Consider the following 24,859-nt stretch of genomic DNA (forward strand, 5'->3'; position numbering starts at 1 on the left):
ATCAATGGTAATTCACATGTTCTTTCTTACAAAACAATCTAAAAGCCTAAAAAAACAGGGTCATTATAGTACTAGCTAGTGTGTTCTTTTTCTTTGTCTAATAAAAACTACACAAGGAATCAAGAACCACTGTCTTACATAAACTACCACCACATCTAATCCACAACCATCAAGCTTTTTGAATCTCTTCATAAGGCATGAGTATGATGCAAACAAGACAAGAGAGTAGAAAGAGCTCTGCTGATCGTTGACTTCTTTTTTCTCCCCAAAAGTCAAACACCACCAAAAAACTGTTCCAATGATGTAGAGTTGAAGACATTTGATGATGCAGTTCGTTCACTTTTTGTTGAAATGTGAATCTGCTGTCTGATGAACCTCTGTCATCATTTCAAGGAAAAACAACAACAAATGCATTAGATATAAGGACAAGACTTTTTTTTTTTTTTTTTTTTTTGACAAATCTAATCTACTCCTATTACCACAAATGCTTGTTTCTTTTTGACTTAATGAATTAAAGAATTGATGATATGACTTGGATTTGCAGTAGTACTATCATCATTGAAGGGTATTCTAGACATTTAACTAATAAGCCAAGGTAAACATATTTACCGCTAACTGAGAAGTAATTTCTGGATTTGAGTCTATATGCCAGTCTGGCTCCAGCTGTCGAACAAATGACATACGTCCATTCTCTGTACTACAAAATAACACCTGCCATTACAACATATCATCACACAACTAATTATTAACACATACACAATAAAGTTGACATTTTTATTAACTCAATCCACAAATTATAACATATAAACAATAAATGTCTTACACTCATTACCTTTTCTTTCACCAGGCCACCCGTTGTAAAAACCCCAGCATTTTCCAATGCTGTCAAAACCCTTTCCTGCATACACAAAAAAATATTAAATTCATCAACACATCTTTTCTTTAATGCATTAATATCTGCTTAAACTAGACCTTAATATTTAGATTATAGCAATCGGATGATACCCAAAAAGGGAAATACTTACTTCACTTTCATCATCAACAACTCTTTCCATGAGATAAAGATCAGAATACTTTGTGATCTCTGACAATACTTCCAATACAGATAATCTCACTGTTGCTTGATTCTATAGAAACAAAATCAAAATTATTGTTATGTTAATCATCATCAAGATTTTAATGTGTAAAAAAGACAATGACATGAAACTATCACATACTTGAAGCTCTTCGGGAGTGTTTTCTTCCAGTATAACCCCAAGCAACCTGCATGTTACCTGCACCAAAATCAACAATATAACAAAAACCATTATGTAAATGAGTAAAATTATATAGCATTATGCATTTATTTAATCATCATTACTAGTTTATTTGTATTTACTTCAGAGTATTTTAAATATTTGACAAATTAAACAAACATACCTTCCTTCCATCACTTAATCTCTGCCTGACTATTTGTCCCAAAGTAGCCTGCAGCAATAAATCAAACAATTTGTAAGTAAAAAGCCAAACAATACACAGTTGAATGAGAAGATTTTGGTAAAGAATTTCTGTTGAGATTTCAATTTACATTTGCAGGCTGAAAAAACTCATCCGTAGCATTTTGTGTTCTTGAATCTTGGGAAGATGAACTAACACCAGAAGGTAACGAATTTTCATTGTTATGTGAGGGAGATCGTCGTTTAGGTTGTCTTCTTTGAGATCCATTAGGCGACCTTAATGCTCTCCATGTAAAAATTACTGCAACAGCAAGTCCCGCTATAGCCCAAAAAGATCGCACATCCTGAACACCGGGATCTTGTTAATCAATCCGATCAATTATTTGTAACAATTACAATGGAGAAGAAAGTAATTTTAGCATGAGATTTTGTCAGATAATGAAACATCAACCAATTTAATATTCCCAATTGAAAGGTACGGCAGTTTACGGCTAGAGTACAACCAGGACAGCGGACAGCTGACATTACTCTTATGATATACCCTAATTTTAAGGTTTTCCACCTTCACAGACATATATTTATTCAATGAAAATAACCTCAACAACAGCTGCAGATCAATTTTCACAAAAGTATCGACTGTTGAAACAACTCATAAATTTCTGAAAGGTGTATAATGAATTAGATGTTTGAACCTGGATGTTTAAGATTTTTGAAACCTTGGTGGATAGATAAACCCCAATTCTCTTAATCAGCTGTAACAAATTTTGCTTTGAGTAATCAGCCATGGCTCTAGGGATAACAATTTAATGACTTTGGGCTATCACCCGGAAGAAGAAAATTGTGAGCTATTATGGGGACTTTTAGCGTTGCGGAGAGAGATCCAGGGTAAGCAGGGGGTTTGATCGATGAATTTGGTACGCAGTCGTTGGTGAGAAGTATGATGGATAATGTGAACGAATATCAATAGAACATCGGAAGGAAGAAATGGGAACCTATGGTTAGCGCTTTTCGAATAAAAAAATATTTTTGATTGTTTATTATATAAAATATATGGATGTTCACAAATTTTACCATATATTTATGAAAGATAATACAAAACAACTAAATTTTTACGGTTTATAAAAATGACCATTCAATCCGAAAGGATTGTTGAGAACTTAGATCTAAGCGGATGGATATTCATTCGTTTTATATGGTCCCATGTTTAAAGGAAATCCAAAAAGTGATACCTACTGCATCCTCCGGTGTTTCAGATTTTCCCAAGACGAGATAACATGGATTTGAATACGAAACGTAAACCTATTTCAAAATCTGAGAAATATGTTTGAAATGGAAACACATGATTTTGTTTTATGTAGTATGTTACTTTTGCATGACTGTTTTACGTAGTATGTTACTTTTGCATGACTGTTTATATGATGTTTCATTCACTATAAAGTGTAAACCTATTTCCAAATCTGAGAAATATGTTTGAAATGGAAACACATGATTTTGTTTTACGTAGTATGTTACTTTTGCATGACTATTTGTATGATGTTTTATTCACTATAAAGTGTAACTTGAGATTTGGTAGCAATATACTTGTCAAACTACAATCTATATGTGTTTGAGGTGTTTTTGAAAGACATCTGCTTCAGCTGATGTCTTGAGATTTGGTAGCAATATACTTGTCAAACTACAATCTATATGTGTTTGAGGTGTTTTTGAAATTGAGGTGTTTTTGAAAGACATCTGCTTCAGCTGATGTCTTGATATCAGTCATATCATATGAAAGGGACCCGATACTTATGAACTACGTCTTATATAAGAATGTGTGTATAGATCCACAAAATAATTTGAATGAAATACCTTTTAAGATAGATGGCTATAAGCTCAGTTTGAACAAAGAAGATTTTGTTTGATCACGAGTTTACAATTTTGAAAATATTATAGTCATCTTTTGACATCGATAAGCAAATGTTTATGTTCGTGAGAGACTCATAGATATCAATATAGTGGATAATACTAAAACTATTATTTTATTTGCTTCAACAACCATAATTATTTTTATTTATAAGAAAAAGAGGCTTAAATAAAGTATTTTAGAATGTGAGGACTTTATATGCCAATTCCTTGTAGTACAAGGGTTTTCTTTATATAAAATAAGGCACAATACGAGGGCCTCTTGTCACTAGACACTAGATATTTTCCGACTTCTTTTTCCGGACCTGAAAATCATAACTCGTAGTTCCCCCGCCGGCGCGTTTCCGTTCTTCTAGCAGCTCCTCCCCCTAAATCCCCATCCTGCCACCGGCCACAGTAATGCCTCATAATAAGAGGCAGCTCTGATTCGGTAATAAAAAGAGCCGCGCCTTCCCTCGTACTCGCGCCTCCATCAAACACACACCCACCATCACTTCCTCATCCCTCCGGTCTCCTCCCACCTCCAACCGACTCCAGCGCCGCCGTGTTCCTCTCTTGTTTGCCCCAACTCAGCGCTGCCCTCCATCCTCCGACGTCATCTCCCTGTCCGACCACGCACATCACCGGCAGACGGTACCAAACCGTCGCCGTCTCCCTCTCTGCCGTCGCACAGCGCCACTATTTCCAGCTTTCTGAAATCTGTAAGAAATTGTAAAAATCATGTATATTTTTTATGATTTTCTTGTTGAAACCTTGCTGATTTTTTTTTTTTTTGGGGGGGGGGGTAAAATTTTGTGGCGTTCTTATGCTGAAAGTCGATTTTTGCTTGGTATGTTGTTGAAATGCTTGAAATTTTGATGAAAATAGTTCAGAAGGATTCCTCTTGTGATAGTGATTCCTGGCTTAACAAGTGATTCTGCTTCCACTGTATCTATTAACTTTGGCTTATGAAATTCTGTGTTTGAACAAAGAAATAGCTACTGTAATCTGTCAAACTTTTGATTAATGTAGAGTAACATTTAATTCAAAAGAAAATAGTTCAGAAAGTAAAATGGTCATTTTTATCATTTAGCACCATCATCCGGATTTCTAACCAAACAACCTGTTTTCATTGGGATGCATATTTTTCAGAGCCTGTGCAATGATTCAGATATGAATCATTCAGATTCTACCAAAACGCCCTAACTCATAAACACCCGGAATTTTTAATAAACGTTTTCTTAACATAAGATTTTGCTGTTGTCTATTTGTTCTTTTTGTGAGTATGTGATTCGCTGTATCGTGCCTTAATCTCAAAATATTTAAGCACATTGTTTCCATATATTTAGGTAAAAAGCAGAACAAGAAGCTGAACTTTCATCATCATTGTGAACCCTAGTAATTTCCTTATGCGAAAATTAATATAGATATGTTAAATTCTATTAGCATCTTGTTTTTCAGAATTCCGAAGTTGAAAAGTATTCGTTTTTGTTACAATTATCACAAATAACATTTTTCTTCGATTTGTTGTCATAAGTTTATAGTTTCTCAGTGTTTGTTGATGTTTTCCTTTATATAGCACTCGTATCATTACCTTCTTTTAAATGGAAGAGTTTTCAGTTTCTTCCTTTCTAATACAGTGAAGCTTCCAACAGTGGAGTATTGAAGAACATGGAGCCTGTTCTACACTTAGGTGGTCTATCCCCAACTATACTCGGATCATTTTCCACACATAAACACCATATTGCATATAATTGGAGTCATCAATCTCATAACCTTCATACCAATGACAGAATTTCGTCCCTTTGCCACCAGGTAACCTAACCATTGCAATCAATTTACTTCTTCTAAATTCATCTCGAATCTTCATTTCTCTTATTTCTCTAGTTTCAGTGCAAACATAAACTACATTGTGGAAAAAAATCAAGCTCCATTGTTGCTTGTTTCCACCCTGTTCGTGATACTCGTAGAAACAAGAAATGTTTAACCCACCCTCAAAATACAGATCTTCCTCCTGTATTACCTAAGCAAAAGAAGAAACCATTTCCAATCCCACTAAAGAAGATCTTAGAAACTTCAAGAGCTGACAAAAAACTTGCAGAAAAAGGAATAGAAAAGCTCCTTGAGCCTCCGAAGAACGGGCTTCTTGTTCCTGATCTTGTTCCAGTTGCTTATGAAGTTGTTGATGCTTGGAAGATCTTGATCAAAGGTCTTTCACAGCTTCTCCATGTCATTCCTGTTCATGCTTGCAGGTTTGTCTTGTCATACTCATACAACTTTTCATTCATTCTCTTATCTTTTAGGCTTTAGCTCTTTCAAAATTTGATTCCACTTACAGTTGTTGTTATGCAGCGAATGCGGGGAGGTTCACGTGGGTCCCACAGGCCATGAAATTCAGACTTGCCATGGTCCAAACAGTGCAAACAGAAGAAGCTTCCATTTATGGGTAAAAGGGTCAATAACTGACATTCTTCTCCCTATCGAATCATACCATCAATTCGATCCATACGGTACCCGAATCAAACACGAAACACGATTCGACTACGATAGAATCCCGGCGGTCGTTGAGCTCTGCATCCAAGCCGGTGTCGAATTACCAGAATACCCTTCACGCCGAAGAACCCAACCCATCCGAATGTTGGGCAAAAAAGTAATCGACCGCGGTGGAACCATCGAACCGCCGAAGATGCCGCCGCATTCCGAGGTTTTGGAACTCGACACGCACCGTGCTCTCGAGCGATTCCCGTGTCCGGCGGAATCAGACGTGGTCGGAATCGCACATTCCACACTAAATGCGTATGAGAAAGTGAGATGGGGTGTGGGGAAGCTTATGAGGAAATACAGTGTGAAGGCGTGTGGGTATTGCTCGGAGGTCCATGTGGGCCCGTGGGGCCATAACGCGAAGCTTTGTGGTGAGTTTAAGCATCAATGGAGAGACGGGAAACACGGGTGGCAGGATGCCACGGTGGACGAGGTTTTCCCGCCAAATTACGTGTGGCATGTTCGGGATTTGAAGGGCCCGCCATTGAAGAGTTTGTTGAAGCGGTTTTATGGGAAGGCTCCGGTGGTGGTTGAGATGTGTGTGCAGGCGGGGGCGGTGGTCCCACGTAAGTACAGGCCGATGATGAGGCTCGATATTGTGGTCCCGGATAACGAGGAGGCTCGGTTAGTTGCTTAAAAAATGACAATAGTTGAAGTGTTATTGTTAGAATTGGAGTGGTAAATTCATTTCGTTTGTAGCTTTATATAAAACATTACAAAAGATCCCATACAAGAAAACTCAAATTTGGATATATGTATATGTAATTCCCATTCACAATATGTAACGGGGATAAAAATGTAAATTTTTAGGTAAGGCCACCATTTCCATTTGAAAGAGTTGAAGAGAAACTTTCCATGTCTTCTTCTATCGGAATTTCAGCAATGTCTTCGATGGTGTTTGTTGTGTGAATTCGTCTTTCAATCTTGAGTGTCGTAGTTCCATTCCATAGTATCATTTCCCTTTCCAAATGGAGACAATAACTCTCAAAGACACGAGAGGTGACTGTGAGCTCAAAATCTAACATGAAAAGGAACTCCACTTCAAGCCTGTTTAACTCGGCATTCGTCACACCCCCAACTCGAGCATAAAATGCGTTGTTGTAATGTCTGTTTTCATGCATTAAATCAAATTAATTATTTATTATCTTGTATAAGATCATTCAAAATACAATAATAGTAAGAATGAATAAAAACATCACTAATATATAAAAATTAAAATATTTTAATAAAATAATAATGTGTAAATTAGGGAGAAAGAAATGAGGACATACACGTCATCCAGAATCTTAGCAGCCACCATAATACTTGTAACAAGCAATCTATGAACATTTAGCCGCACCACTAGCGAACCGGGATGTCTGTGAACCAACCGGTCTATATAAACATACCCCACCACGAAACAAGCCGGGCTACAGTTTGTGTACTTGTATATCCGGTCTAGATACTTGGCTATCGTGATTGCCGGCGGTCTAACGCCGTGAAACGCCTCCAAGTTTTTCCCCAGCCGTGCAGGTACTCCGCCGCCGCTGCTTAAACTCAATATCTCATTCCGGTTCACTAGTCTTTCCAGAACAACAGATAAGATCGACAACACTCTTGGGGTCGACGGATCCTGTTCGCTCTGCTCCGGCAGCCGGTTCTGGCCATCATCGGTGACGGAGATGGCTAACATGTATGAAGCAGTTGTGGGGTTGGGGAGAAGGGTGAGTATTTTATTGGATGGGAATTTTGGTCCTATGCATGTCTATCTATTCCTATTGGCCTCATGAAAAGTTTACACTAATACCCCCGGACTATATCCATGTTGAATTTGGAGCCGTAATATATTTTGCTTATGATTCTTTCTCCTTTAACAGGTTCCAAAGCTATATAACGGATTCATAAAGGGTAAAATTTACATTTCGAGTCTGTTAGATTATAGATCCAACAATAAGACCAATGGGTATGTAGAATGATAAAATACTAGAGAAAAGAAAATCAAAATGATCAAGAATAAATGTGATTATATAATTTGATTTGGTAATTTAACTTAAAAACTTGTCTATAATACACAGTTTAGTTAAAATACAATGAATTGTTAATTTTTGTTATAATCAAAACATAAAATAACTAAATTGAACACCGAATTTTTGTTATAATCAAAACATAAAATAACAAAATTGAACACCGAATTTAAAGTGGAAACCCAACTTCAGGAAAACCCACTTGAAGAACACTATATATTAATCTCTTTAATTAAAAGGTTATAAACTTATAATGACTAACGATTCCGAATAAAACGGGAAAAAGAGATGATGATAAAATAGAGTAAATTACACGAATCGTCCCTCGTGTAGCCGATAAAATGCATGTTCAGTCTCTATTTTCAAAAATTAACTCGGATTGTCTCTTGTTTGATTAAAACTTGCATGTTTCATTAATTGTTAGTTTAAATTTGCATGTTTCATCCCTTACAAGACATGACATGACTATAATGCCATTTTCAATTTTTTTTTATATATTTCTAATTATTTTTAACGGAATTGAAAACTTAAACACCACCACCGGAAAAATGAAGTGTTGGGTTTTAATTCAAAAATAGTTTCATAAACTTGAAAAATATGGCAATGGAAGACTTTAATTTTGAAGTGACATAAACATTTCATACCCACCAAGGATCTTCTTGCAAGTTATAGAAAGATTTAAACATCAACCAAAGAAGAGGTAAAAAAATAACAACCTTTGTAATCCTTTGAGTCCTTTTGGGAGGCTTGGAAGTTGATGAAGAATGTGGAACCTTTTGAGACACCAACAATGACTCAACTTGATGTAGATGCTAGTCCCAAACTCATAAACTCTTAAGCTTGAAGTTCATAACCAAAATATGAACTTCAAGAGAGTATAAATGCAAGTAATCTCCAAGTCTTTAAAGCAAAACTAGAGAGAATAAGAGAAGAAGTGGAACTTTCGGCCATATTCCTCAAGGAAGGAATGAGCACTCTTGCCAAATGCAAACCCTCTTATTTATATGCATAAAGTGAAGTTATTAACCATTAGTCCTTAGCACTTTAAGCAAGCGTGTCCCCATTGTCATAAGCATGTCTCTCATGACTTTAAAGCATGATTAGACAAGTCATACATTTTTTTTATGTATATCTCGAAAATTGCATAAAGAAGAAGAATGTTAGTTTGTATTTTATAAACTCAAGGTTTATAAAATATAAAATTTGTCTTTTAAGTAAAAGACAAAAGGTTTTCAACTAGTCCAAAAAGTTGTGCATGACTTATTAATTCATACCATATGAAACAATGTAATGTTACTTGCTAATGAAAATTATTATTTCCATGAAACAAATAATTTTCAATATAATTATAAGAGTTTTATTGAATATTTATTAAAATCAATTTCTAATAAACAATCAATTGTATCAAGTTGTTATTACTGTGACCCATTAGTATTGTATGTTATTTAGCAATATCACTTTAATATGATTTTTGAGCATATTAGGCCTTTCATGGAGCACCACCGGAAACCCTCTCGACTACCACCACTAACCACCACCATATTTCCATTTATTTGTTCACGTCCGACGAGTACCACCACCGTCGGAGATGTGGAACATCATCGGAAAAAAACATCACCATTGTCGGTTTCTCTTCCTCTCACCTGATTTTCTCCTGAAACCCTTGAGCATTCATTGTCATATGTTTCCTCAATCTTCTTCCTAAATAGAGTTAAGAAACACAAAACATACACACATACACACACACACAACTTGTGTGTTTTTGCTAATACGACACACACACACACACACAGAAAGAACAAACGAGAGGTCACCATCATCACCTGTGCACTAGGGTTTTAAGAAAGTGGGGAGATGTAATTACGAAAGTAGATCAACAGGAGATGTGTGGTTTCAAATCTAGCATTTTGGGAGTTAGGGTTTACAACATATTTCTTTTATTAAAGATAAAAAATAATTATTTTTTTATAATAAACAAATCAATAAATAATAAATAAATAACAAATAAATAGAAAATAAATCAGAAAAATAAATAAGGGCAAAATTGTCTTTTTATGTCTGAAGGGATGACACGTGCAACTTTTAACCAAACAATGGACGGTCCGAGTTAATTTTTGCAAATAAGGACTGAACATGCATTTTTGCACCTGCACGAGGGACGATTTATGTAATTTACTATAAAATGTACCATCTAACTCCCCTCTCCTTTATATAGGAGAATAAATGCTACTCCTAATATTACTCTAAAACATAAATATAAATAACCCAAGTAAAAAATGTTTCTTTAGGGAATAAGGAAAAATAACAACTATCATGTTTGTTTTTGGAGCATATTCAACATTTTTCAATCTTGAAATACCAACAATCTATCTTAAAACTTCTAACTGGAAAATTATTCTAATCCTCCTATAATAAATGAAAACAATTGTCACTTAGTCATTTTTTTATGCATTATAATACATGTCATTTTGTGGTAAATTTAGATTAAATTATATTCATATGTCATTTTGTAGTTTTTCCATTTTATTAAATTTCATATAATTCTTAAATGTAATAAGAAATATATATCCAATTCATTAATGCAATTTTCCTTATAATTTCTAAATTTCTAAATTGAATTTAATTATTTTAGTTGTTTATTTATGTAAATTATTATTTTAAATTTAAAAGATAAATAAACATTTCAATTTTAATAATTAATATTTTACTTTTTTTTCTTGTAAATTTAAATTTTCTAAATTATTAGATATTTATGTTTGTTTATTTTTTTTTTAAATAAACCAATGTAATGCATGAATCTTACAACTAGTTTGTTAATAAAAAAATCAAATGTCATTGTTTATTAATTATGAATTATAAAACTGATGTAATACATGAATCTCACAACTATTTTGTTAATAAAAAAAAGTTCAAATGTCATTGTTTATTAATTATGAGTTGTAAGGTTATTACATCATTTCGTTAGTAAGATCGTCAATCCACCTTCGTAAACCTTACACTTTTGGGCCTTACCGATTTAATTATCAATGTTAAAATCAACATACTCATAATAAGTTGAAACATTTATTAGGAACTTTCGGACATTCAGTTAGTAGCCAACTATTCCCTAAACTCCATTAGTAATCCAAGTTTATCTTGCTTTAAACTGCTATAGAAAACAATACAACAATATTATCTCAGTTAATACATATGGGTAAGTAAAAGATAGGATGATCGCCAGCACCTACCATAAGGTGGGGATATAGAGAAGAGAACAATTACATTCACTATGTTTTTAATTTTGGAACTGTACATTAAAAATATTAGAACTACAAAACTTTATACAAATAATCCAACTTTTAAGTATTGTTATATAAATCAATAAACTTTATTAGCGCGCTATCATTTTTAAGTCAAAGCTATTGAAAACAAATAGTAGTGATGAAATGAAAATATGTAGTTACTAATTGAAATTTACCTTCAACCAAGACAAATTAGGTACCTAACCGAGACAAACGAAAATATTATGGGTCAAATCTGTAGTATAGACAGAGTCTAGGGGCTCTAAGTAATGTTCTATTTTAGGGTAATGCTTAGTTGTTTGCTTGACACGTGGCACACAGAGAAAGGCTGAAAAACATGGACCTATATGGATATTCTGTGGATAATGAGGTAATTGTTTGTTTGGTGTTTCATGTTCGGTATCTTTCATTTATCAACAAAAGAAAAAGTAACACAATAAAACTCAGGGCGGATTAGGCGGGGGAGGATAGGAACTTGTTTCTTTTTCTCTCTTTTCTTTTTGGTTTTAATGTTAATTTTATGTTTCATGTTGAAAGAATTTATTGGTTTATGCTTATGCGTACATCATTTTTTGAGAAATATTGTCTCTATAAATTTTGAAAAAAAAAAACTATTCTTAATCGTTTTTGTAGTTAATGTGTATTGTAATGTAATATGAAATAATTTTGTTTTGAGAATACATTGTATCCTCTAAGTAAGGCCTAATAAACTAGAATAATTAATTGTACATGTATATATGAGTTATTGAAAGACACATAAAACTAATTTGTCTTTCAATAATTCATATATATATACTTAGCACTTGTAATTTTGTTTGTCATAACGGAAGTATAATTAAATTCTTGAATTTAATAATTCCGGCTTTACTAAAATAGACGTACTTCATTTGAATATATTGTCTTCTAAAAAGTTAATGGTGTTAATGCATTTGATGTATGTAATACATAACGGATGATAATAACTCGTGTTGGATTCCTTGAGTTGACGTGTTTAATTATGGATATAAATCTTTAATCTTACGCAACTTTTTAAACAAATGGGTTGGGATCATGTTGATCATTTATTTTTTCCAACCTAAATCAACATGTTGACCCATGTTGACTCATATGAATCACAAAATCCAAATAAAACGATAAAAAAAGATTACATAAAATTTAAATAAGTTTTATAAGGACTTTTATTATAATGATAAACTACACCAATAATAAGACTTGAACTCTCAACTTCTTGTACAAATGAAATATTTACCTTTTTGTTTTATACACCTAAATAATTGATGAGAGTTAATTAATAATACTATAAATACAAATCCACCATTCAAATAAGATAAGAAATGTCTAACTTTTAATTTGGGAAAAATGGAAAAAGGGAATGCACAAGTCAATTAGATTTAAAGGGTGTTTGGAATTGTTTATTTAAGGTATATTTTAGCATATTGAGGTTTGATATCACGACCTACACAAGATGTTTTTATGCCTATCACATACAACTCACACAGTATTGCACAAATTTTCACATACATCACTCAACACATCCTCTCTCTTTTTATAGATGTATAAAACACTAAAAGCTTAAACAAGTTGTGGACAAAATAGAGAACGATTGAATGTTTGTTTAAATAATGATTATCGTAATATTACGAGACAACTTCAACTAATCGATAAATTTAAAGTTAAATTTAGTTATGTATGTATATGTGTGTATGAGCAAAAACCCAATTAAGAACAGCAAACATGAACAACAAATCGTCAATAACAAAATCAATTGAACATCAAACATCAACAACAAGATCAATTGAACATCAAACATTCAAGAACAAAAAATCAAAACTTTTGGAGAACAACAAACATGAACAAAAAAATTGGAATCAGAAAATTATACTTGATATCGTCGATCGTTGGGTTGGGTGGCAGAGGAGAACTTTGCGTCGATCATTGGGTGACAGAGGGAGATTGTCGACGGATGTTGTTGGATCTTATGTTAGGGCAATGGTACAATTGGAAATGCTTCTCTCTTACTCACTCAACTAATTTCCCTCTTTTTACCCAATAATTTGTTGCTTTCCAAGTTAGATGACCAAAATTGGTTTATCAAACGTCTTTAGCTGACAAGTCAACTAAAAATATCTGACTCGACTCGGTCAGACACATATCAAACAAAGCCTTAAAATAGGGATGTTAACGGAAGCAAACCGGAAGGGGATTGCATTCCCCGCCCCCGTCCTCGAATTTTCAGCCTCCCCACCACCGCCCCCTTTTTCCACGCTCCCAAATGATTTTGAGATATTTTTTGAGTTATTGTCACTCTAGCCCAACAAAGTTACGTATAATGGTTTAAATGGTCCATCGTGATTATTTTTTGCGTTTTAAGGGCTTAAACTTGTTAATGATCGATTGAGAAAGTCACCTTACCCATTTTAGCAGGTTAACCTGCCTCGTCACTTGCCATGTATACGTATGAGGTAACTCACTGAGTCAATACCGAGTTGACTCGATGACACATAAGCTGGCACATGCAGATTAGTAATTATCGCCTTTAATGTCCACCAACACCCCAACAACCTTTCACTGTCGATTCGATTGAGTCCCAGGCACAAGTCTCGAATTATAAGGGGACATACGCATGTGGGGTTTGAAGTAAAACAAATCTGAAACTTGTTTACCATTTTCGGGTAAACAATCTTGTGGAAGAACCCTTAAAAAGCAACAATGTCGGCTCCACCACCTTCACCCAACTCTATAAATTCTGGTGAAGACATCAACTACAATGTGCTCCACTCAATCTTCTGTGATTGTGGTCCGAAGATTACAGAAAACCAAACTGAAATGAAAAGGTTGAAGGAGTAGCTAGGACAAGAGTATATCGTTTGCAGGATCGACCACATCAGTCTCCAGCACAAGTTGGATGACCATGATCAGAAGTTTAAAGTCGTTGGTGTTGCTCTGGGTGGCATGATGTTGGGGATGCTCTTGTTGCTGGTTGTTGTGCTCCATTTCCTTGTTAAGCTTTGGTGATGGGTTGATCTGCAGCTAAGGTGGTTAATGGTTAAGAAGGTTATTAGTATGTAGTGTTCGTGTGTCTTAATTTTTTTTCTTTTATTTCTGTTTATTTTGGCGAAATATGTAAAAGTCCTGTCTTAATGACAAGCATTTTGTAAGTGAAATCGAATGATTAATGAAAGACCTATCAAAATGATAGGCGTTTTGTAAAGTTGTCTGATGTTCTTTGCCGATTGTTTTTTATCTGAATTAGTTCTTAAGTTTGATAAACGTATCCTTTGAAAGTGCAATAGTGGGGGTAATATAGTCTTTTACACAGTGGAGGTAATATAGTCTTTTTTATGCACTGCTCCTTCATATATACCTTCTTGCATTCATTCTAGCACATTGTTTTCTTCTTCAAATACTCTTCACTGTGAAGGTACATAATGAAGAACATGGAATGTGGATGTGGAGCTGAGGCTATAATAAGAACATTTCATACTACCAATAACCCAGGAAGGCCCTTTTATGCATGCCCGAAAAAGGTAATTTACCAGTTATTCAAATTTTGGTGTTAACCCTACTTTTTTAAGATGTGTTAACCCGAAAAAGGTAATTTACTAGTTATTCAAATTTTGGTGTTAACCCTACTTTTTTAGGACTCAGCCATGTTTCTTGTTTCAAATTGGTTAAGACCATTTGGTAAAACCTGCCAATACCTAGTGTAGACATAACATAAGTAATTATATTAATTTATGAGTTTAGAGTTTAGAAAGTACCTTTGTGCTTTTTTTAATTGATTCAGAAGGAGTGTAATTGCTGGGCAAGGCTTGTAATCAGGCCATGAACTACCTTTAATCTTTAAATTGTATATTCTCTCCATAACATACAATCTAATCTCCTTTAACATGGTGATGATTGGCTTTTTCCTAGCATCTCTTATCACACTGTTGAAGCTCTCATATAACCCATTCTCCACTGCATCACACATCTTTCCCTCTTGAAAAAAAATGCTCTACTCCAAGATTTGGAGTTGGTGTCCATAAGATAAGCAAAGGCTGTAGGGTTAAGCACTTCAATCTCCTTCATGGCAACATCGAATAAAGGCTCTGTGGATGCCTTGCTTGCCTTCCAAAACATGTTTTCATAATGCACACCACTGAATCTTTTCCTAAAGTTGGCAACAATATGCCTTGCACACTGCCTATGTTCAACAATAGGCAGTATTTCCTTCACAGCCTCTAACAGCCCCTGTGCAACAATGGTAACAAATTATATAAAGGGTATGAAACTAGAATTTATTAAATTAGGAAGTAAAACTACTAACCTTATGCTGATCTGACATTAATGTTATACCAAAACCATCATTCAGTTGCAAGTCATCTCTAAGGTTTTCTAGAAACCATTTCTAATTTTCTTTGTTCTCTACACAAACAACTGCCCATGCAATTGGAAATATGTGATTAGTGGCATCTGTTCCTACAGTAGATATGAGCTCACCACTACATATGCCCTTTAAGAAACATCCATCTAAATTTATAACCGTTCTACAACTCCCTCTCTACCCTTGATTAAGCCCATCAAAACACAAATAAAGTTTGCTAAACTAATTCTTACCATCTGGCATAGAATTGACATCAATTTTAACTGTTGATCCTGTATTTGATCTTCTAATCTCCTCACCATATGACCACAACTTTGCATAATGCTCCACTAATGTTCCTTCAATCAGTTCAATTTCATACTTATTTGCTCTTCTACACTGTCCCATACTCACATCTATACCAAATTTCTCTTTAACCTCATCCCTAAGTAGCCTCACACTAACCTTTTGTTTATGTAAGAATTGTGTTGTGTAATGGGTACCTATCCATGAATAATTGACAATTGAACCTAACTTGAAGTTTCTTGCACAATTATGCTCATTTATAAGACTCTTTATCTGGAAAGACTTTTCCTCACTCATCCAAGAAGCCCACATCCTAAACTTGCACTGCCCAGAACAACATTTCACTAACAACCTCCTACAATAATTTTTTTTGTAACACAATTGATAACCATTTGCTACAACATAGTTACACATCATATGTTTCAGTTGTTTAGGACTCACAAATCTCATACCTAATACAAGTTTTTGCTTTTTCCAATGAACATTCTCATTGTAAATAGCCTAGTCATTAGAAATTACCTCAACTTCATCTGGTGGATCATATGTATCTTCATGAGGTGGACTGTCTGGGGTGACTTGCTCCTTTGGGCACAACTTACTCAGAAACTCATCCTCCTTTGTCTTGTTCATAGGAATGCACTCATCATGATTATTGTCCCTTTCCATGTGAATGTCATCATCTTGCTCTCCTTGCAAAATCCTCGTTTGGACGTGGGATATCATCCATACCACCATGTAAATCTTGCATGTCGATACCATCATCCATATCCATACGACTATGAACTTCTTCACGATCTTCATTTGCATCAGATAATTGGTCCAAAGAACTGCCAACTTCTGCTTGCTCTTCAAGAATCCATTGATGTACATTAACACCAAGATGGTCCATATATACATCGATTACACAATCAGAAGCATACCCTACTTCGATTAGTTCCATGTAATCCATGTCATTCGCGATTAACCTTAAACCATCAGGAAAAACAATATCGGGCATGCAAAAGTACACATTCACACATATCTCACATGCAAATCTTTCAAGGAACTCGACAAATTCCTTCTTGTCCATTCCAGCAAAATCAACATCATCAAATCGTTGCTCTGCTCCATCTGTGTAAGTAATAAAGGGGTACCTGGTAAAAATTCCAGCAAAATGTAGATCAATCTTCATGAAAACGGCCATAGCAACAACAAAGCTCCCCAATTTGAGTGACTAACACTTGAAGAAAAGGATAGGACCGAAGAACAAATCAACAACGAAGTCCGATGCGGAAGTTATAGACAAAAGTGAAAGAAGGGGACAGTTGAGGGGTTTAAACGTACATTATCTCTCATTAACTACTGTGCACACGTGGCAATGAAATGACCTTATTGAATATGACGTGGAATACCAGGTAGGATGGGGTCACCGGTTCACCCCTTCATTTTTCCAAGATTGCCCTTTTAAACCAACAAATAACAAGTTTATGCCCTTAAAATGCAAAAACTAGTCATTAGGGACCATTTAAACCATTATACGGAACTTTGTTGGGCTAGAGTGACAATAACCCATATTTTTTTATTAGGCTAAAAAAAAGTTGTTTTTTGGACTTAAAAAACTATTATTTTGGGTTAAAAATAGTTATTTATAACATAATTTTAAATATTAAAAATAAAAATATTATTATATCTCAATAACATTATGCTAACAAATTAAAAACATAACTTTTTTTATTGTTTGAGAAGCTCAAAATATTGATATTATGCTCCCGCCCTGTCCGTTATTTTAACAAATATCCTCCTTATGGGTTTGGGTCCCACAAAATTAAAAACATTATACTTGGAAACAAAGCACGCCGTCTGAAACACCCAATTATTTTTCGAACGTTAGGATTCCACCATTTATATGTTTACCGGAACTCCCTCATTTCTTGATGCTTCAATCAATGAATCATTCGGTAACCTCTTGGCCAAATTTTCGCAAACAAACAATCTTAGAGCCATCAAGAAAGTCCATGCTCATTTACTTAGAACAGGCATAATCTTCATATCTTACACCCTCCAAACCAATCTCGCATACGCACATACGAATTGTTCTCAAGAAAACAACATTCAAACACTAACCAAATTCTTCAATTCCTCCATTCTCACACACCCGGTTCCCTTCAATTCAATCCTTTCTTGTTTTGTTAGAAATGGACATCCTTCTGTTGCTCTCAAAACATTCACTTTCATGCATGTCAATGGCGTTCCAATAGACACATACGCTTTGTGTAGCTCGTTAACAGCTTCTTGTTTGACTCGAGATATTGGGTTCGGGAAACAGATCCATACCCATGTACTGAAATCCGGGTGGGGTTCTAGTGTGTTCCTAGGCAGTGCCTTGGTTGATTTCTACTCAAAATCAATGGCTATACTTGATGCAGCAAAGGTGTTCGATGAAATTCCTCTGAAGAACACAGTTTGCGCAAATGCCCTTCTTTCAGCTTATTGCGATGCTAAAATGTGGGATAATGGTATCAAATTACTCCGAAGTATGCCTGGTTTACATTTATGTTATGATAATTGGACTTTTTCCATGGCTTTGAGTATATGTTCTGGGATGTATGCAATCGAATTAGGTAGTCAACTACACGCAAAAGTAATTCGAACAATTCACAATGCAAAATCCGACGTATTTCTCTTGAGTTCACTAATCGATTTATATGGAAAGTGTGGGCTATTAATCAAAGCGAAACAAGTCTTTTACATGGCAGAATCTCCCGATGTGGTTTTATGGACATCAATGCTTAACGTATATGGTAAAAACGGGCATCACAAAGAAGTAATTCAACTTTTCAAAAACATGTTAACAAAGAAAGTTAAACCAGATGGGGTGGCATTTGTTACTGTTATCTCAGCTTGTGGTCACACGGGTCAAATTGATCTTGGCACTGAGTATTTCAAGTCCATGGGTCGGGATTTTGGGTTAAACCCAGATCCCGAGCATTACGGGTGCCTTGTTGACTTGTTTTGTAGGGCGGGTGAGTTAGAAAAGGCTTGGAATGTGGTGAAAAACATGCCAAGTAAAGCGACTCAAAGTGTCTCTGTTTGGGGGGCGTTGCTGAGTGCTTGTTGTGATCATGGACATGTTGATTTGGGGAAGTTTGCAGCTCGAAGAGCACTTGAATTGGATCCTATGAATACTGGGATTTATGTTTTATTGTCGAATATGTACGCTAAATGTGGTTTATGGGATGAAATCCAACAATTAAGGGAATTGATGGAAAATAAAGGGTTAAAGAAAGACACCGGATGTAGTTGGAATGTTGGATTGAGGTGACCGCGTGATTTCGGCTAGGATTAGGTATCGAGTCAAAACTATGTCGTTTTTATATGTTGCCAGTTGCCACCGACAAAATATTAAGTACTTGGATAATAAAAACAAAGCCATTTCAATATCATTTTATTCGTTTATTTCACAAGTATCAGTAATAAAACTCACAACTCACATTCACGTTTTTATTGGTTTTCTATCAAATAAAGCAACCCCACAAAATTTAAATACGAAATAACCAAAACATATAAACGGAGATCCTATACCAAAATCCACACTCTTTAACTGTTTACAACTGCACAGTTCCTTCGAATTTCACCCGTGGTTCCGGTTTTGACCCCGATTTGACCCATTTTCTCCATGGATAATCCGAATTCAGTGTAGAAATTAGCAATTGATCCTTGAAGGAGTTGGTTGATGAAAGTCAACGTGTTGGAGTTCCTAGTCAAAGCTGAATCCGACTCAAACAATCCCCTACGCTTTAGTAATAACGCGTAGTAGCTAAGATCAAAAGTCTTACGACTTCCGGGATCCATCTCAACTATTGTTGTTGTGTCATTTTGTATCCTGCATTTTCTCGATCTGAGATTGTCCGCATATTCGCTATCCAGTGTCGGGTCACGATCACCCACACCCGTGAAATTGTATAGACGGTTCGTAAACGATGGACAATGTGAGATTCCAATAGTATGGGCGCCTGAAACAAAACAAACGGCCAAAGGTTACAATCTGAGCAGTGTGAGAGTTTCAATTTCAATATGACTGGAGGTGGGGAACATGAGATCAGTGTGGGCCAAGTCAAGAGTTACCGGAAGAATTGACCTTTTTATAGAAACTAATTGAATCAACGGATAAAAAGATACATACCAGAAAGCAAGACGAGATCCTTCAAATCAAGACTTTTATTTGCAAACTTTTGTGTGAGGATTGTAATGTTATCGAATGGAGCCGGGATTTGGGCCAATGCCTCGGATGCATTTGACATCAGTCCATCTCTTCGACCCGTAGGCACTCTCCATGAAGGGCCACCCTTTATTTAATTAAACCGGAAATAATAATTAAAAAAAAACGTTATTGGTATATTTTATTTTAAATTTTATGGGTCTTAAAAAAAATGTTAGAATTGGTCATACAGTGAGAACAATGGAGTCTCTAGCAGCAAGAGCAACAATATCAGCACAAGAAACAATGCCAGGGCATTCTGCTTCAAGTAAACTCTTCAATCTATCAATGAAATCAAACCCTCTAACTGTTTGGTTTGGAACTGCCACTTTCTCAGTTTGATTCCCTGAGGCTGAAGTAAAATTCAAAAGCACTGATCCATCACAACCCTATCCATTTTCCAAACAACAATAATGTTAGCAAGGTCAAAATGGTCATTTTATAATTATTGAAAACTAAAATATCCATTTCAAATTATGTTTTGATGAAACTAAAACAACGTGTCATATTTTGATTGTCACTTTAAGAACCTATCTTCATAATTCGTCATGTCAAGGTAAGGGCTCCAAGACAACAATAGTCATTTCGCATGCATAAAAAACGTGAAAGTACAGGGGTCTACCTGCTTAATTAGCAGAGAAGAAATAAAAAAAAAAAAACAGGACCCACAATAATTAAAATGAACGACTTGAATGACCATGCTATAGTTAGTCTATGTTTTTTTTTTCTAGATGTTTAAATGATATTTGAAAAAACTATGGAACACTTGTGAAAGTGATTATATACACTATATAAATGAAGGAAAAAAACGTACAAAAAATGGATTTAAGTCGAAATGCCTATTTCATAACATTATCTATTATATCATCCACACAATACATAGGTCAATAGAAAAAATGAATAATGTGGAATGTTTAGTTGTTTTTCTGCATTATATGTAACTTATCGATTAAATTATGAACACAGCTAACACTTTTGCTAAAAAGAATATACTAACCCTGACAAAACAATCATGGAAATGCATTCTGATAAGAGCAGCTGCAAGCGATGGAGCATTGGGGACATGTTGATTCACGTAATCTTGAACAATTTTTTCAGCTTTGGGGCATGAACTCCCATAAAATCCCATCTCCAAATCACCTTCAACTGATCCAAGAATTGCTAGAACACCCAGAATGATCAAGCAAAATCCTTTCATTTTTAATTTGTCGCCTTTTCACCTTCTTTCCCACTTCTTTTTGTACAGATTCGTTAACCTCGGATTGAATTTATAGAGAATGAAAACAAGTAACACCTGGATTTTAAGTCATATCATATTAAACTATCTAATCAATGTTATCTTGATTGATTAATAAAACTGAGATTAGTTGAAAGTAGAAGTAAGATTCCAGATGTCGATCAGAAATCTCACCTGCTACTTATGCATGTATAAGACATAAAAGAAGAATACAGACACTAAAACACACAAGACATACCGTTGCTCGTGAAAAGAAGTAGTTGATGGATATTTAGTTTATAAGCTCATGAGTTGTTGGAGATGTTGGGATTGTGCCATAACTGTGATTTTCAATGACTTGTAGGATTAAGATTTTTTTATATTATTTTATTCTATATAAATATCATTCATTTGCCAACTGGAAAGAGAGACTACAGTGGATAAAGTTGGAATTATATATAATAATGGTGGTTTTGGTAACCTGCTCTCTCTTTTTGTACATTTTACATGCATGCATTGCAGAACATGCAAACAGTTGAACATGTCTGAATTTGAATTGATCAAACTTTTACTATATCGTGTTTAAGGTTGCAAGTTATCAAAAAGTTGAATATGTCATTGTATTATTTGCTCGTTACAAGTTATCAAAAAGTTGAATATATCATTCTATTGATTTACCGTATTAAGTTATCAAAAGGTTGAATACGTCGTTGTATATAATCGGTTTTAAGTTTAAAAAAATGAAATTTGATGACAACCAAACAAAATCAAAACTTAAAGTATTAAGTTTTTTTAAAGAGTTTAAGTGATTAAAATGAAAAAAAAAAAACCCTACGAATTTTGATTATTATTTAATGATATTATGATTAAAAATAATTTTGAATAAAAGTTATTGATACATATTAATTAATTTGATTAAAAAGGATGTAGGGCTGAAGCATTATTCCCATGAAAAATAATATAAAATCTCTTCCCATGACCCATGTTATGAGATACCATTTTTGACTTTTTGGTTTTTCAAGTTACTTTTGGTTATTTGTTTTATGAGGATTACGATTTAATTAAACCAACGTCCACTTTGGTTGGACTATATATGTCATGTGTGACGATATTCTTAAATAATGGAAATCAAAATTGAGTTGATCACAACATATACCTTGTCTTTTAACAATATTTTGAATGTGATATGGTTATTTTTAATCTTAATTTTTTTATTTGTTATATATATGCTTAAGGAAGGAATATTGTCTTTTAGAATGGCTAAAAGGCATAGCATATAGCATATAGGTGCTTTTTTTTTTTTTTTTTTTACTACTTTCTGTTTTATGTGAATTTCCACCTCCGACAACCGCTGCACGAGAGTCTTGCCTTTAAAGCAATACTATTTTGTATGGGAAACACAAAAATGTTATTTTATTTTAGATAAAATTGTAAAAATGGTGAGGATGGTTATTAAAATTATATGGTTTTGATTTAAAAAAGTTTATGATGTATGAGTGGTCTAATCTTAAATCTTTTTAATAATTTTGGTCCCTATATAATTATTTTTATGCCCTTATAATTTATAGTTTTCATTTTCTTTAATTGCCAAAATATTTTAATTAAATTAATTTACCTTTAATTAACTTGAAAAGAAAACCTAACTCCCCTCTTATCTTTATCATAATACTTATGATACTGAGGAGGAGTGAACCCCAATCATCACCGGTTCCACCTTCCGTCATCAGTGTCCATAACCATTATCGGTGACCTCCATTCTCATCGGAATTCAGTCGATTCCTCATCTTCATCTGCATGTTCAAGCTCCACTAAGCCACTGCAACTGTTTGATAAGATGGACCACCTTATACACGATGTCGTTATTTACAACCCTAGTGACCTCGCTTCGTCCCCAAATAAATCTAGCGGTGTAAATAAATCTAAGCCACCGCTGCCAGAGTTATGGTTTGCAGATCGGAGCTACGATTTGCAAACAAAAATAGTAATAAAAATGTTAGGGTTTGGGTTCAATGATTAAGTTTCTCTCACTCTTTCCCTCTCTCTCCACATGACCTCCTTCTACCACTGCTTCCCCCTCCTGTAATTCAGTTCCACCACCACCTCCTTCACTTGTCCAGATCTAGATAATGAAACAAGCAACAACCAGTATATATTTCGCCCTCCGTCAGAGCTATGGTTTGCCAAACAAATCTTCGTCGATTTTTCGCCATGGATTTGCAGGTGTGTGTGTGTGTGTGTCGATTTCAAGCTTTTTTGGATTTGCAAGTGTGTACGCATTGATTTCAAGCTTTTTTACCAATTATTGATGGATAATGATAATCGTCGTTGTAGAAGATGACACAAACGACGACTAAGCTTCTTCCAGAGATTTGTGTTTAGGAAAACAAGAAGTTGAACAGAGGTTGATGGTACGATTGGTCGGAGTTTTGAATAGAGGGTTAGGGATGATAATGGTGAACGTCGATGATAGGCTCCGGTTACAGCAAAAGGGACAAAGGACACCGCTGGTGAAAAAAGCGATGGATATCGGTGTTAAAAAGGCGATGGACACCAATAACGGAAGTGGGTGACGAACATTGGTGCTGAAACAGGGGAAGACAGACTGAGAAACCTTTTGGCTCTTGTAGTGTGCACTGTGGATGAGTTTATATATATATATATATATATATATATATATATATATATATATATATATATATATATATATATATATATATATATATAAGATAAGATAAGAGTAGAGGGGTGGGTTGGTGTTTGAGTAGTAAGTAAATAATTAAAAAAAATACAATGACATATTTGTTTTTCCATGTAGGGTATGGACCCAAAACCACAAAGAGATACTAACTATAGGGACCAAAACCACGTAAAATATTTAAATTTTGACCGTTAATGCACCAACAAACATTTTTGGACCGGAACCATATATTTTTAACAAGCACAGAGAACATTTTTGCAATTTTGTCTGTATTTTAATTTGACAAATTATTATTTCGGTAAATAGAAGACAACATTCATCGTTAACGATTTGAATCAATCTTGATTGGACAACAAATAATAATAATAATAATAATAATAATAATAATAATAATAATAATAATAATAATTATTATTATTATTATTATTATTATTATTATTATACCATAAAATTAAGATGGAAATTTACATGTCTTACTTATATTAGAAATTTTCCATATCTTTAGTAGTAGCATAAATTGACAATCAATTTCGAACTTTTATAAATTGTGGAATAAAAAAATGGTTTCAACACTCAATTAAGATGAAATTTCAAAATTTTGACATAACATTTTGTAATTCTATTTGAAGATTTTATGGAAGGAACAATCTTGATATCTCGTGATTTTTCTAAGAACCAAACGGCAAACCACACAAGTTCTTTACTTCATCTTTTGTATAAGAATAAAAAGGTTGTTTTTCGCAACTTTGTAACATCCTCAAAATTGAGACCAAAAATTTCATTTTTAAGCAAGTATTAAAGAAACCATTAGTGTTAAAAGCATTCATCGTGTCATCTCATAACAAACCAAATGTTAATAATCAAAACATGTCACAATAAAGCATCATCAGAGTCTCCCAAGAATCTCATGTGCGG

General features: G+C 34.4%; 5 protein-coding genes across 10 annotated transcripts; 2 read left to right on the forward strand and 3 right to left on the reverse strand.

The window, feature by feature from the left end:
• Positions 1 to 134: 134 nt before the first annotated feature.
• On the reverse strand, positions 135 to 2,361 carry LOC145092386 (peroxisome biogenesis protein 22-like). The gene is made up of 8 exons (XM_079030324.1): positions 2,129 to 2,361; positions 1,568 to 1,780; positions 1,420 to 1,467; positions 1,218 to 1,274; positions 1,026 to 1,127; positions 833 to 898; positions 610 to 711; positions 135 to 377 (listed from the first exon to the last, which is right to left on the reverse strand). Exons 1-8 carry the CDS (start codon positions 2,219 to 2,221, stop codon positions 273 to 275), a joined length of 786 nt encoding a protein of 261 aa, XP_078886450.1. The 5' UTR covers positions 2,222 to 2,361; the 3' UTR covers positions 135 to 272.
• A 1,228-nt stretch (positions 2,362 to 3,589) lies between these two features.
• Positions 3,590 to 6,724, forward strand: APO1 (APO RNA-binding protein (DUF794)). 4 transcript variants are annotated; one of them, XM_079030326.1, is made up of 4 exons: positions 3,590 to 4,039; positions 4,938 to 5,132; positions 5,205 to 5,569; positions 5,670 to 6,724. In XM_079030326.1, exons 2-4 carry the CDS (start codon positions 4,989 to 4,991, stop codon positions 6,493 to 6,495), a joined length of 1,335 nt encoding a protein of 444 aa, XP_078886452.1. In that variant the 5' UTR covers positions 3,590 to 4,039; positions 4,938 to 4,988; the 3' UTR covers positions 6,496 to 6,724. The 4 variants fall into 4 exon arrangements, with proteins under 4 accessions (XP_078886452.1, XP_078886451.1, XP_078886454.1 ...); XM_079030325.1 differs by having other exon boundaries at positions 4,958 to 5,132; XM_079030328.1 differs by having other exon boundaries at positions 4,958 to 5,132; positions 5,211 to 5,569.
• Positions 6,517 to 7,643, reverse strand: CYCP2;1 (cyclin p2;1). Its single transcript, XM_079030329.1, has 2 exons — positions 7,130 to 7,643; positions 6,517 to 6,965 (listed from the first exon to the last, which is right to left on the reverse strand). The coding sequence occupies exons 1-2, from the start codon at positions 7,528 to 7,530 to the stop codon at positions 6,665 to 6,667; spliced, it is 702 nt and encodes a 233-aa protein (XP_078886455.1). The 5' UTR covers positions 7,531 to 7,643; the 3' UTR covers positions 6,517 to 6,664.
• A 9,985-nt stretch (positions 7,644 to 17,628) lies between these two features.
• On the forward strand, positions 17,629 to 19,215 carry LOC145092390 (pentatricopeptide repeat-containing protein At2g13600-like). Its single transcript, XM_079030330.1, has one exon. The coding sequence runs from the start codon at positions 17,679 to 17,681 to the stop codon at positions 19,092 to 19,094; it is 1,416 nt and encodes a 471-aa protein (XP_078886456.1). The 5' UTR covers positions 17,629 to 17,678; the 3' UTR covers positions 19,095 to 19,215.
• Positions 19,191 to 21,618, reverse strand: LOC145092391 (peroxidase 3-like). Of its 3 annotated transcripts, none has more exons than XM_079030331.1 (5): positions 21,506 to 21,618; positions 21,028 to 21,324; positions 20,222 to 20,419; positions 19,956 to 20,118; positions 19,191 to 19,785 (listed from the first exon to the last, which is right to left on the reverse strand). In XM_079030331.1, exons 2-5 carry the CDS (start codon positions 21,226 to 21,228, stop codon positions 19,370 to 19,372), a joined length of 978 nt encoding a protein of 325 aa, XP_078886457.1. In that variant the 5' UTR covers positions 21,229 to 21,324; positions 21,506 to 21,618; the 3' UTR covers positions 19,191 to 19,369. The 3 variants fall into 3 exon arrangements, with proteins under 3 accessions (XP_078886457.1, XP_078886458.1, XP_078886459.1); XM_079030332.1 differs by lacking the exon at positions 21,506 to 21,618 and adding an exon at positions 21,442 to 21,458; XM_079030333.1 differs by lacking the exon at positions 21,506 to 21,618 and having other exon boundaries at positions 21,028 to 21,375.
• Between the last annotated feature and the right edge of the window lie 3,241 nt (positions 21,619 to 24,859).

Source organism: Lactuca serriola, chromosome 3 (assembly GCF_051521515.1).
Source record: "Lactuca serriola cultivar US96UC23 chromosome 3, Lser_US96UC23_V15, whole genome shotgun sequence".
In the NCBI taxonomy this organism is placed as follows: Eukaryota; Viridiplantae; Streptophyta; class Magnoliopsida; order Asterales; family Asteraceae; genus Lactuca; species Lactuca serriola.